This window comes from Sphaeramia orbicularis, chromosome 4 (genome assembly GCF_902148855.1).
Source record: "Sphaeramia orbicularis chromosome 4, fSphaOr1.1, whole genome shotgun sequence".
In the NCBI taxonomy this organism is placed as follows: domain Eukaryota; kingdom Metazoa; phylum Chordata; class Actinopteri; order Kurtiformes; family Apogonidae; genus Sphaeramia; species Sphaeramia orbicularis.
This window is the reverse complement of record NC_043960.1, coordinates 3,431,663-3,445,745: the sequence shown is the minus strand read 5'-3', so window position 1 is coordinate 3,445,745 and position 14,083 is coordinate 3,431,663. Positions and strand designations below refer to the sequence as shown.

The window sequence follows — 14,083 nt, the reverse complement described above, 5'->3', positions numbered from 1 at the left end:
AATACAACCCTTAAGCTAAAAATATTATGAAATTCATTGAATCTCTAATTTTTTCCTGGAGTTTAAGAATTACTACTTTTTGTTTGTTTGTTTTGTTTCTGAAATATATCATTTCATGCAACTATCCCAGCTATTTGTTACTTCTATTTTCTCAATGACAGGATCTGCTTTTAGAATTAGTACCATTTGGCTCTGTACTGTTGGTCGGAGAAAACACACTTTTAAAACATTTCCTTCAGACTCAGATCAGATACTGTGATTAAGAGTTGATTTTTTTTAACCAGAAGACCCACATTAACTCCTTATTTACTTAAGTCCAAATAGATGCCAGTTACAATAAGATGTTTGGTTTATAGTCACATAAAATGACAAGAGAGAGTTCTGTCATTCTGGAGTCCACCAAAAGCAATTTTTTTTGTTTGTTCATGTATGTAATATGTCTGTAATATAATAGGTAATATAGAATACAATGGCAATTAACTTTTATGGTACTTTGGCGTATGGAAACATTTACACTTACGAAAAATGAAACCATTAGTTCAGGCTCAGTATTGTATTGGACAGTATTTCTATCTATATATTAACCAACTGTTAATTAAGTGCAACATTCTACAATGAAATTAAAAATAATAGTAATAATAATCCAAGAGAAAAAACAACAAAATAATAAACAACCCCCCCCCCCCCCCAAAAAAAATGCATTAAATTAGCATAAAAATGATTCGAATAAGCACTAATTATTAATGATAAACTCAACAAACAAAATATCCACTAAAATTTAAAAAATAAACAAAATTTCAGCTGATTTACACTTTTTGGTGGATCACAGCGTGTATGTTACTCTGAAACAAGTTCATGGTTTAATAAACAGGTGAAAATGTCCAGATTTCTGAGACTCTGGTGTTAAAGATCCTTATTAGTGGATTTGTGATAAGTGACTTGTTTTCATTAAAAATGTTTTGCTCATCCAGTGTGAGATTCAATGAAGATTCTAGATCCTATAAATAATCAAATAATAAAAAAGGAAAAAAAAGGGAGATTCATTGTAGCTTTAATGTACTGTGATGATGTCTTTATGAATGTGATTATAATGTAACACAGTTCTTCAGAAAACATGTTGTAAAAAGGCACCAGCCCACAAAACAGCAGCACCTCAAACTTATTTTTTTAAACATAATACACCTTTAATAAAGGATGCACATAAAGCTACACAAATGTCTACATTCCCCTTGGACTACAGCAGTTTCATTTATATTGCACTTCAATCATAATGTGCTTTTACAGGTACAGGTATAAGACGGAACGACGACACACTAAGGCAAACAGGGTTCAACACGTTCTCGACGTCATGAAGATGGTCACATTTAACCGGGAAAAATGAGAACTTTCCTCGTACATTACATCTTTAGCTTTAGCAGCAGAATCACACGTCTGATTAATACTGCTCTGAAAAGTGCAGGAATGTGGTCGTAATAAAAACAGCCTCGCCTCGTTTGAGAAATGAACAACTGATTATCTTTCGTACTTTTGTAAAGGGCAGTATCTCACAGGTAAAAACTTCATTTCCTACAGCGGGGTTTGGTGTTTCTGTGTCGGCCAAAGAAACAAATGCATTTAATGTCAACATGATGAACTGCAGCATCTGTTTAACATGCTGACATTCCAACAGACAAACACATGAATGATTTATGTAGCTGCCGGAAGACGTCCACAGAAAACAGTTAGTGTGTCAGTGTGTGTGGGGGGGGGGTGTTTGGCTTAGGAAAGCACAAGGGCAGTGGCCATCATTAATACACTGTGCAATAACCGACTCAAAGTTAAAACATCCGCTGTTTGTGTGTATTTGTGCAATCATTACTGTGCAGTGATATGTAGTCAGTGGTAAGATCTGAGAAGACATGAGCATATAAAACGGTAAGGTTTTCAGTTGTTGTGTTCTTCTGTGTTAAAATAATAATGTTATAACAAGCAAAAAATTAAAAAATATCACAACGGCTAAAATCCTGTACAATCAAAATGTCCGACAGTTAAAAGGTTGTGTCTATTTGGACCTTTGCAAGGAAAAATTAAAAAAAAAAAAAAAAAACTCAAATAAAAAATCAAATCAAGATGTCAACTCGCCCTAAAAAGAGATTATAGTTCTTTTCAGAGGTGACTCTTACGACTGATCACTGCTTAAATTGAAAAAAAAAAAACCCAAATACTTAATTTGGTGAAATATAGACATTAAAACATCTGACTGGTAAATTATTAACCTTAATGATTGAATTCGTAACACTTTATAACATCTGGTTCAACCAACTTATGTAAGGAGAGAAGTATAATTACAAAAAAACCTGAAAACATTGATTGAAAATTCTGATCATTGTTTCATTAAAGGCTTTTCTCTGAGGTGCATCGACACATCAAAAAGCTCCAACACTGAAGAAAAGTCTACGACCTTTTAGTTCTTTCCTTGGTGAAAACTAAAGGTTACATAACATCCAGTGTTTTCACGTTAATGTTGTTACTGTACCACAGCACCTCCTGGTGATGGATGGAAAATAACAGCCCACAGTGGGTGCTCAGGTTGTTCCTTTAATGAATCACGCACCAGAGACACAGTAGTTCACATGATGTTCACCAGATGGAAGAGCACACGGAATCAGATGTTCACAGTCGACAGGTCAGATACTTAGCGTTGTGTGGTGTTTTGTGGAAGTATAATGGGTGTACAAGCGATGCCAGCAAAGGACTCTGGGAAGTGCAAGTCCCTCTCCCACTCTTCGGACTCTGTGTTGTACACCTGCACGATGCTTGTGACGTTGTTCAGGTGCCAGTTGTAGCCTCCGACGATGTAGATCTTCTGGTCCAGTAAGCAGCAGCCGGCCTCGGACTGGCCCACCCTCATGGGGCTGACGGTCGTCCACTGATCGTTCTCCGGGATGTAATACTCCACCGCCAGCACGTCGAAACAGCGGTCCACGTGGTCCATGCGGCCGCCCAGGGCGTAAACCCGCTCCCTGGTGCTGATCATGGCGTGAAGCACTCTGGGTTCATTCATGGGAGCTTTGAAGTCCCACTGGTCGGATGACGGGTCGTAGCAGTGGAGGGTTTTCTTGTCGTCCAGGGAGACGCCGTAACCACCTGAGATGTAAAGCTTATCCCCACAGGTGGTCCCGGCATGACCCCAGATTCTGCGTTTTAATGGTTCCACACAAGTCCACTCATTCTTCTTTGGGCAGTAACACTCAACCGACGACAGGCTGCCGGACCGATTGCGCCCCCCTGTGGCGTAGAGCTGTCCGTTCAGTACGTTGAGCTGAAACTGGATGCGAGCCTCCTGCATGGGTTGAATACGCAGCCACTGGTTCAGATGAGGGTCGTATCTGAAGCAGCTGTCGACCGCCCCCTCTCCGCTGCGATACTGTAAATGCTGACCTCCAACGACATACACGAAGTTGTCGAGGACAGCGACGCAAGCGTGGCTGCACCCACTCTCCATCTCTGTCAGCTCTTTGAATTGGCGTGAAGCGATGTCGGGAAGGTAGTAGACTTTGGTGCTCACGGTGCGGTCGTGGTCCGTGTACGGCGTCCCACCAAACGTGATCAGTGACATGACGTCGGAGCGGATCAGCGTCCTCGATGACTGCATCTCGTGCTGTCGGAAGGGAAGGATCTGGTAGTTGAAGGCCTCAAGGAGATACTGGCGGCACAGTACGTCCTCCACCATGATGTCCACCTTCTGAACGCTGTCCACCAGCTCCGACGAGCGCATTAGCGGGAAGCGAACGTGGCAGAGGACGTTGCTGGCTTGAGTCCGACGGGACTCGTCATACTGGAGCCACCTGATGGCAGCGTGGAAGAGGTCAATCTCGCTGCAGTTCTTCAGCTTGTTGCTCTGCAGGAAGAAGACAAGACGCTCCATGGGAATGTGCAGGAAGTCCTCCTCCTCTGAAATCTGGAGGAAATGACGGAACGTGAAAGTATCCACTGACTCTTTAAGGGAAGACAGGCTGAACGTGGTAGCCATCTGTCCGATGTGCAGGCAGGTCTCCACGCTCATCGCAGACTTGAGGAACTCTTCACAAAGTTCCACAACAGGGACCATTTGGAGAAAAACAGCTGCTCCGAGGACATCCTGAATACAGTCCAGATCTAAAGTGACTTCTGCGCTATAGGCAAAGTCGATAATATGTTTCAGCCCTCGGGCGGACAAACCCTTCAGCTCAATGGTGTCTTGGTTTGACTCCCTCATGCCTCCGGTAAACATCGCTCTGTAACAATAAAAACCAGTCAGCAAATCAGAGGATCTCATAGAAGTTGTGCTATTTTCCTGTGACGTTTTAATTTCACCACATTTCGGGGTTTTCTCTTGGCTAACTTTGTGAATGATTGTGAAATCTAAACGTCCTTCCAAAAGAAACAAAAATAATAATAATGAAGGGGGAAATTCTCAGAAAACATCTATAATTCCTTGTACTTTCTTAGAAGGTCCTGAAAAGCACAGACTCCTTCCACTACTGACCTTTATGAATATGCCCCCATCAGTACAAAATAAATCTGACTTAGTATAGAGATGATCTGTGAATTCAAGAGTAAACTGTCATGGATAAAAACTCACACTGACCTGAAGTAATCACTGCAGGCAGCAAGCACAGCTTTGTGGACGTGGAAGCGCTCGTTGTTGATGGCCAGCTCAACGTCAAGAAGCTGACCTTGATCCCGCAAGACTGATAAGCCCTGAAGGAGAGTGGCACTGTGGCTCGGGGCGGAGAATGTGCAGCGGAGAGTGCGATTCTTGTTAGCCATACTGGGGGAAAAAAAAAAGGCAATGTTACATCCAGAGACCATACGCTTATGAATGTACTAATAAATTTTCATGAACTTAATTCCTTCACTGGAACCCTCTCTGTCAATCTCTAACATCTAGTCTGAACTAACGTAAAGCATAGATACACAGAGTAACCTTTAATGGAATTTGAATCTAATGTGCCATAATGAGCAAGAGCCAAGGCATTCTGCAGTGTAAAGTGTTTTTACATTAGTGAGAATTGCATTAGTGAGATCTACCCACAGGAGAAAAATAACTCTGCTCTGAATAGAAAGGCTCTGTTTATCGCTTCACTGTGAAAAATCATCACTGTAGACAGAAACATGACTGCAACATGAAGATGACAATTAACTGCGACACAAATAACTATAATCACCGTTTTTCAGTCAACTTTATCAGACCGATACAAGTTAAATAATAGACATTCACCTCGGAAACAACAGGACCCAATTTGTAAATTATAACTATAAATCAGAGGTCGCGTTAACCAAAAATATTCCGTCAATCCGTGCGTTTCCATGACATCTTTTATTCCTGGTTTAAACTGATTAAACGTTAGATCCTATTTCAGATGCCCATGTAAACACCTTATTCCAGTTGAAAAAGAAAAGTTAGGTTTAAATTTAAACCCGATTAAAATCACTGGTTTAATCCCCTTTTGAATGCGGTCTAAATTCTTCCTGGACATGTAAACCCTTTGTTCCGTTTGGACTTTATTCCTTCCATTCTGCACATGCTCAGTGTCTTGTCCTGTGGCGATGACGCACACATTCTGCGCTGGTGGAAGAATATGCACTGCAGTCTAGTCTTCCTAAAGCGTTCCAGTGGGCTATTCTGATGGGATCTACCAGCCTGGAAAACCCTGAAGGAACAGTTCAACACCTGGTTTTTTATTCATTCATTTGCCATGCACTAATGAGTTAGATAAGTGGCTAAACAGTTTGAACTGCAGAGCACCGATTGACTTGTTCTCACAGCCCTTCCGTTAGCTTAGCTTAGCCTAGCTTAGCATAATGGCTTCATTCCTCTGCTCAGACGTAGCCAGGCTTTTAGAGGTGATTTGTAGTATTTTATGAGTGATTTCGGTAAATTCAGTTCTCCCTAATCATTCCTTTAGTCCGCTGGGGTCAATATGATCACAAACTGAGGCTCAAATCATGGTCATGTGACTTACTGCAGGAATAAAATCTGGGCAAATAAAAACTAATGCAAAGCGAAAACGCTAAAGCAAAGCTAATTTAGCGCATGCATCCCTTCCAACAAAAAGATTTTCCAACTTCCGTCAACACAACAGTCCCAAGATTGTATGAGTGCAGTAAGTCGCAGATCTAAAGAAATAATTAGGGAGAATCGGATTTCACAAAATCACTTAAAAAAGACTAGAAATCACCTTTAAAAAACTGGCTACATGTGACCATGGGAATGCAGTGACTATGCTAAGCTAAGCTAACAGAAGGGCTAAGCTAAGCTAACAGAAGGGCTGCCAGAACAAGGCAACGTGAGCACTGCAGCGCAAACCCTTCTGCTCACTTATCTACCTCATTAATGCCTCATGTAAACCTTTATTCGGGTTTAACATTTCCATGGAAACAGAAGAGAAAATACTTTAGTTCTGAATTAATTTCTTCTGGAAAAATAAATCGGATTTAAAAAACATCATGTAACCATACCCATTGACGGATTTTTTTTTTTAAATGACGGAAAATTCTGAAGGCCATCCGTCATTTTGACAGATTAAAATACTGAGGGCAATCTACCAAAGAAAGTTTTCACACAACACTGTGAACAGAACCTGCTCACAGGATCGCTGGTCCGTCTCTCTTAACAAGGCATCAAACATTCCATAACAACATCCTACCTGTACAGAACCAACAGCACCACTGTTCACCTCTACGCTGAATACAACAGCAGTACTGCAGTCGAATGACTCACCGTTAGTCCACCTGAAGTAGACCCCCTGTCCAGTTAGTCCACCTGTAGTAGACCCCCTGTCCAGTTAGTCCACCTATAGTAGACACCCTGTCCAGTTAGTCCACCTGTAGTAGACCCCCTGTCCAGTCAGTCCACCTGTAGTAGACCCCTGTCCAGTTAGTCCACCTGTAGTAGACCCCCTGTCCAGTTAGTCCACCTGTAGTAGACCCGCTGTCCAGTTAGTCCACCTGTAGTAGACCCCCTGTCCAGTCAGTCCACCTATAGTAGACCCCCTGTCCAGTTAGTCCACCTGTAGTAGACCCCCTGTCCAGTTAGTCCACCTGTAGTAGACCCGCTGTCCAGTTAGTCCACCTGTAGTAGACCCCCTGTCCAGTTAGTCCACCTGTAGTAGACCCGCTGTCCAGTTAGTCCACCTGTAGTAGACTCCCTGTCCAGTTAGTCCACCTGTAGTAGACCCCCTGTCCAGTTAGTCCACCTGTAGTAGACCCCCTGTCCAGCAAATGGCCAGTGTGCATATTAATCAATCAGTGTCAAGTCACATCATTTAGCTGACTTTAGCCTAAATTAGATGCTACTTTGCTAACGCAAACTGTGCAGACAGCCGAGTCTCCTTAGTTATTTTAAAAAGCTCAGTAAATGTGATGGCATTGATACACGTGGTGAAAAAAGAGGGACTGATGCGTTGAAGGATGACGGACAAACAAGGAATACTCCAGTTCTGATGGCATTTGGTGTGTTATATGTACACATTTTCTACCTTTCATGTGTTATTTGATGGCATGTCAATTTGTGCCCAGATCTGTGGTTCACATAACCCGAACCCGAACCCTCAGTGCATGGGATTTGACACTGTATGAACATACACAAAGTAAGCTTAGAATGTCTACAGATAACACACCAATTAAAAGTGGCGTATATAATTATGCGAGTCGTAATATCACGTTGGTTTATCAGCCAGCAGCAACTACAGCTGCTGCATCAGTGAGATGTTTTTGAACATTAAATGCTACTAAATATATCTCATTATCATTAAAAAATAAAAATTTGAAATGACAGATAATAATGTTATGACAGAATTTTTACGACCGTCTGTCAATAAAAATGTCTAGCGCAACCTCTGCTATAAATATTAGCATTTCTGTCATTTTCACAAAGTTGTTTTTCTGCAGGTGAATGGAATTGATCCAAACAATTATAGAAAATCATCACAGATTAAATAACTAGGTTAATATTTAATAATTATGACATCCCTATAGGTCTCTTCTATTGGTGTGAAATGAGATCTTGCAATAAGGAAATTCACATAACAATTTTTTTAGTTAAATCATTGCTATCAGAAAGAGAAATAACTAAACCAGAGCTCATGAAACATCACGACTACAGTTCACATCAGGTAAAAACATTTCCACAGTGAATGAAAATGACATCAGGTAAGTGGGGGACAGACTGTCTGCACTGACATAACAGACGTGTCATTTCTGAAAGTGTGTCCTACAGTGACCTGTTCTGTTTGATGAATGACAAATATCTAACAAAACAACAAGCAGATTATCAAATTTCATCTACATAACAAAAGATAAAAGAAAGGCCGGTTGTTTTAATACAGGACAAAATAAGGTCAGTAACAGTACGTGAAATTAAATTAAATCCACAATGATGCAGCAACTCTGTGTATTACAGTTCTGCAGATATTTGTTCCTGCAGATGTCAACAGCCATAAAAATACTAAGCAAATTCAATTAATCTATTTATACACCCCTGTAGACAGGCTATCTTTGGATCTTTTGCTTAGGACTTTGAGATTGAGGGATTTTTAAGACCTCTTTTTCCCACTATCTTTCTGTTTTTTATTCTTTTTTCTACAGTTTACAGATGATTAATAAACAGGAGATTTGTCAAACATTGAAATCTATTAACTAGTTTTAAGGGATACATTTGAGAGAAATAACAGTTTATAACATTAGTATATTATTATAATAAAATAAAAATTTATACTGCTCCATAATATCTAATGATATCAGTATAACTAATCTGATTCTAGATATTATTGACCTGAAGTTCAGATTTGATTAAGACAAAAATTGCATCAGTTATTAAAAATAAATGACCAAAAATAAATTAGTAACTCTTCATTTTAGCTGTTGTTGTTGACAAGCTTTAGCTAATGTTTGCATGTTACTTTGAATGACTATGTTTACTGCTAGAAGTACAATGTTAACCAACCAAAATATACAAGAAATGCTTGGCCCAAACCAGAGCAAATATGCAGTAAAGACACATGAGTTAGATGTCTGTGAATGTCAGTTGGTCACACAGAAGTTCTCTTCATCTTCTCTCAGGTTCCACTCCTGCTTGTTGAAAACACCCGGAGGCCCACACACATCCTCGTCGTTTCCTAAACTCAAACGCCGGCGTCGAATCTCCTTTATCGGCGTCGGGCTGTCAGCATCGACCCGGGGCTGACGGGCCTCCCCAGAGGGAACCACGGGGAAAGCAGGCTAACCCAACGGGCACTTCCCGACTGACTTCCCGGTTCGCTCACCTGTTCTGCGGATGTTTCGAAGCCAAATCCCCACCGTCCGACTCCGCCATCTTCTCGCACAGAGCCCCGTGCATAGGGCATCTTCATGGGTGTTAGCAGGAGGCTAGTGGCGCCGCCGGCCCGGTCATGGTGGGGGAAAGGAGGACTTACGGCCCGGCTCTCAGGCTCGGCCGGAGGAGCACAGACGTCTGCCGTCGGTCCTGTAGTAAACACGGAGGTGACCTACCCGACCGGCCGGCTGTTCGGTGGGGGTCCTTCCTCTGTACTGACGGTGTACGAACACAAGGGGGCGACAAAGCTGCACCTGCACCGGGTCAGATGAAGCCTGATGAGCCCAGCAGAGGGGGCTGGGGGTCCCAAAGTGGGCCACGCACCCCCAAAGGACATGGTAGGAGCCCAGGGGGTACTTAAAAAAAAAAAAAAAAAAAATTAAATTAAATAAGTCAACATATACTGAATACAAAATAAATAATGGGAATTAATGCTGAAATATGAAACCCAATAAATACATTCATATAATAGTTTTATTCTCAATCAACTTGTTTAAGCTTTGGTAACATTTGAAGAACATTTCTATTTCATATGATTCAAAATGAGTTTATATGAGTAGCTAAGTAATATTTTTTTGTTGATGAAATGTTCATTTAGTAATTAATGACCAATTTATTTATTTTTCTTATCAATGAAAGAGGGCACTTTTCAGTTTAGATTTTGTACAAAAAAATTTAAAAAATGAGTTTGACACCTCTGATGACAATGGATGTCATCGTTGCGTTACTAGTTAACCTCTGTATTACATCTCACAGGAGATAAATGGAATCGACAGGGATAAAGAAAGTTGCAAGTTAAAAAAAATGTGTGTTTATATATATATATATATATATATATATATATATATATATATATATTACAGTTAAATATTATGTTGTTTGTTTAGAAAGTTTCGCACAGGAACAAATTTTGCGTCTTCTTTTTTTTCAATCAAAAATGCTGAAGCATACGGAGCCTGGGAGGGGACATGAAGAAAAAAAAAAAATGCAATAGTTTAAAAGTATTGTATTATAGTGCAATAGTTTTTGCAATCATTTTTTTTGTTTGTTTGTTTTTTTCATGTCCCTTCCCAGGCTCCATACAGCAAGAGTTGGGGGTGCTTGGTTTAAAAAAAAAAAAAAAAAAGTATATTTCAGGGGGTACTCCGCTTTAAAAAGTTTGAGAACCACTAACGTACAGGATTCAGATTTTTGCAGCTTCATCGGCCACTTCAGGTAAAACTCCTACTGAGACCCAGAAAAGTAAAAGTAAAACCTTTGACATTAGCGTTGGTGCAATAATGTCAAATGAGGACCAGGTTCATTACGGCCGTTTACTAAATAATGATCAGATAACTCCCAAGCACAAGGCAGAGGATGTTAGAGGAAGCACCGGTTAGTGGAGAAGCACACAGACTACAGATACTTATCTTTTCATAAACTGAAGATTCACTCAGATTTAAACAGAACTGAACTAACTCATCACATCATGTACGTGCCCCTTCACAGGTGCCTGTGGAAGAAAAAAATGGAAGAGAAACTGAAGTCAGCAGTCACGACACCAGGGAAACGATGACACTGTTAATGAAAATGCAGAGATGGAAACAAACAGTTCAGAGTCTCACAGGAGAACCCCTGTGGTGACTCTGTAACATCATCATCGGTGTATGAAGTGTTTCCTGCAACTTTCTTTATCCCCGTCGATTCCATTTATCTCCTGTGAGATGTAACACAGAGGTTAACTGGTAACGCAACAATAACATCCATTGTCATCAGAGGTGTCAAACTCATTTTCGTTCAGGGGCCACATTCAGCCCAAACAGGCTGGGTCAGTCTCATTTTAGTATAATCACTATAAACAAGGACAACTCCAAATTTTTCTGTTTGTTTTAGGGCAAAAAAGTAAAATTACTGAATAAAAATATGTGTCTTTCCATGAAACTGGGTTTATTTTGGTATCTGGTGCTTTGCCAGCTTTTTAGACCCAATAATAAAAGAGAATTTACACATATTCCCCCAGAATGGACCTAATGATGATAAATGCAAAAAAATTACACTCTTGCTCTGAGCCATCTCAAAATTAAAGAATTTTCAATCAAACATTGGGGCCAAAAATAGGAAAACTGGGACAGGAAAAGCTACCTAGGTGTCAGTGCATTTGATCTGAAAACATGGCTGTAAATGGTCTTATATATGGCGCTATAAATAAAGACACTGTGTTACATTTGATGATCCTGGTGGTTTTTCTAACCCAAACATGTGCATTTTTCATGAATCGGCAGTCTCATTCCAGGTTTGAGTTACATGTGGAACCTGCTCATTTAAACAGATAAATCGCAGTGAGTGTGCAACCGCAGTCATTTTGTGAAACATTCTGCCTTGAATATTTACGTTGATTCCCAAAATGTACCTGTGAGAGAATAAAAAGACCTTTGAAAAATAGTAGCATGTAATTTTTGTGTCCTTTTTACTGTGTTACATGTGGATTTTTGTTTGCATGCGTCAAATAAAAATGTTAAATCTGAAAAATAGTTTAGTAGTAGTTTTAGTAGTTTTTTTTTTTTTTAACAAACCCAAAGTGCTTCCTAACTTGCAATAAAATTTTAATAATTTTTAGCCCGTCTGTCCTGCTTTTAGGAATCAGTTTCAGAGAAGTACCCATCTACAAATGAAAAATATAACGTCTAACTTTCTGATCAAACCAACATGTTAAGACTCAGTGACGCTTTTGACTGTTATTATCTTCTGTGTTATTTTTGTCATTTGAAAATTCCTCCCCTGGGCCGGATTGAACCCTTTAGAGCACAGGTGTCAAACATGCGGCCCGGGGGCCAAAACCGGCCCGCGGGATGAATTGGCAAAGTGCAAGTTAGGGCATCAAACTCAAAAATAATATCATAACAACAAATAAATAATGACAACAACAGTTTTTTCCTCTTTGATTTAGTGCAAAAAACATTAAATTATGAAAATGTTTACATTAACAAACTATCCTTTAACAATAAAATGTGAATAACCTGAACAAATATGAACAACCTGAAATGTCTAAAGAAAATTCAGTGCAGTTTTAATATTCTGCCTGTTACTAAATGTTTTGTGCCTTTGTAGATCTGATCTGTAATGCATATACAGGGTGACACAAAAGAACGGGAACTTTTTAACAATCCAATAAAACCAAGAGTGATGGAAGAAAAATATTTTTATTCATAGTAATTGAAACCTTAAAACATGCCATTTAAGAAACAATGATTGAATTTTCATTTTTTAAAAATTCCTTCCTGTAGATGGCGTCCTCCTGTACGAATGCATCCCTGAAATCTGCTGTTGAGATTCCTCATTGACCGCTGCAGCATCTCAGCTGGGATACTGGGAATTTCATCCTGAATTCTCTGTTTGAACTCATCCACAGTTCTTGGTCCAGTCGTGTACACTTTACTCTTGAGATAGCCTCACAAGAAAAAATCACAAACGGACAAATCTGGCGATCTAGGGGGCCAGGGAACGTTACTGAATCTTGAGATCACACGGTTACCGCACAATTCTCACACAGCCGCCAGTGGTTACTAAAATGGGGGTGTGTTTACTTGCTCTAGGTCACTGTGTCGCAGTGCTGCCACTGCTCATGTCTGCTGATACGCACTTCAAAAATTCCTGTTTTTTTGGGTCACCCTGTAATTTTAAAAAATGAAAATTCCATCATTGTTTCTTAAATGGCATGTTTTAAGGTTTCAATTACGACGAATAAAATATTTTTCTTCCATCACTCTTGGTTTTATTGGATTGTTAAAAAGTTCCCGTTTTTTTGTGTCACCCTGTATATAAATGATAAGTCGAGGCAGAATATTGAAAAGATTGTACTTATATTTCTTAACAAAGTTCATTTTTTTCAGGTTATTCGCATCCTTTTTGTTTGGATAGTTTGTAAATGTAATATTGGCATAATTGAATGTTGTTTTTTGCAATAAAACAATTTGGAGTTGTCATTATTTATTGGCTATCATGCTGTTATTGTACAGGTCCGGCCCACTTCAGATTAAATTGGGCTGAATGTGGCCCCCGGAAGAAAATGAGTTTGACCCCCCTGCTTTAGAGGGCTGGTTTTAGCCCGTGGGCCGTATGTTTGACCTCCATTATCAACAGTTTTTAAAAATGACTGAGGTGACAATAAAACATACAACATATGTGAAATGTTCTCTCCTACATCAGGCCACAAAAAAGCAACAGCTTGGGAAAAAGCCCGCTGAGAAACTACCATGTGGTGGAAAAAACTGTAAATCCGTCATCACTTTTTACAAATCGGCATGTCACAGCTCAGCTTGAACGGGTTAAACTGAAACACCGCAGACTCGTATGACTAACCCAGCCCTGCACCTCACCTTGCATAAGGTTTTTTTAAGGTCATTAGTTTTCTTTTTCTGAGACCACTTCCTCTGACAGGTTCACATTTTACAAGGTTGTATTTTTACCACTCAGCCTCACATCCACTCCCTTTAGGTTTCATTTTACTGACACTGAGCCAGATGATCTACAGCAGAGGTGTCAAACTCACTGTAGTTCAGGGTCCACATGAAGCCAAATTTGATCTGAACAATATATAAATAATGTCAACTCCAAAATTTCCTCTGTTTTAGAGCGAAAAAAGTACAATTATGCAATGAAAATGTTTACATCTACCAACTATCTTTTAAAACACAGGTGTCAAACATGCGGCCTGGGGGCCAAAACCAGCCCACCAAAGGGTCCAGTCCGGCCCCTGGGATGAATTTG

General features: G+C 39.9%; 1 protein-coding gene across 2 annotated transcripts; it reads right to left on the bottom strand.

Annotated features, from left to right (window-relative positions):
* Positions 1-1,164: 1,164 nt before the first annotated feature.
* Positions 1,165-9,540, bottom strand: klhl26 (kelch-like family member 26). Of its 2 annotated transcripts, none has more exons than XM_030132669.1 (3): positions 9,288-9,540; positions 4,604-4,792; positions 1,165-4,256 (listed from the first exon to the last, which is right to left on the bottom strand). In XM_030132669.1, exons 1-3 carry the CDS (start codon positions 9,359-9,361, stop codon positions 2,675-2,677), a joined length of 1,845 nt encoding a protein of 614 aa, XP_029988529.1. In that variant the 5' UTR covers positions 9,362-9,540; the 3' UTR covers positions 1,165-2,674. The 2 variants fall into 2 exon arrangements, with proteins under 2 accessions (XP_029988529.1, XP_029988530.1); XM_030132670.1 differs by having other exon boundaries at positions 4,610-4,792.
* Positions 9,541-14,083: the final 4,543 nt, after the last annotated feature.

Bases quoted from the DNA above. Each gene is read 5' to 3' on its own strand.
- klhl26 (XM_030132669.1), bottom strand. From the start codon at position 9,361: ATGCACGGGGCTCTGTGCGAGAAGATGGCGGAGTCGGACGGTGGGGAT. The intron at 4,793-9,287 runs GTGAGCGAACCG...TTTTTCCCCCAG, and splicing joins TCGAAACATCCGCAGAACAG to TATGGCTAACAAGAATCGCA. The intron at 4,257-4,603 runs GTGAGTTTTTAT...TTATTGTTACAG, and splicing joins AGTGATTACTTCAGGTCAGT to AGCGATGTTTACCGGAGGCA.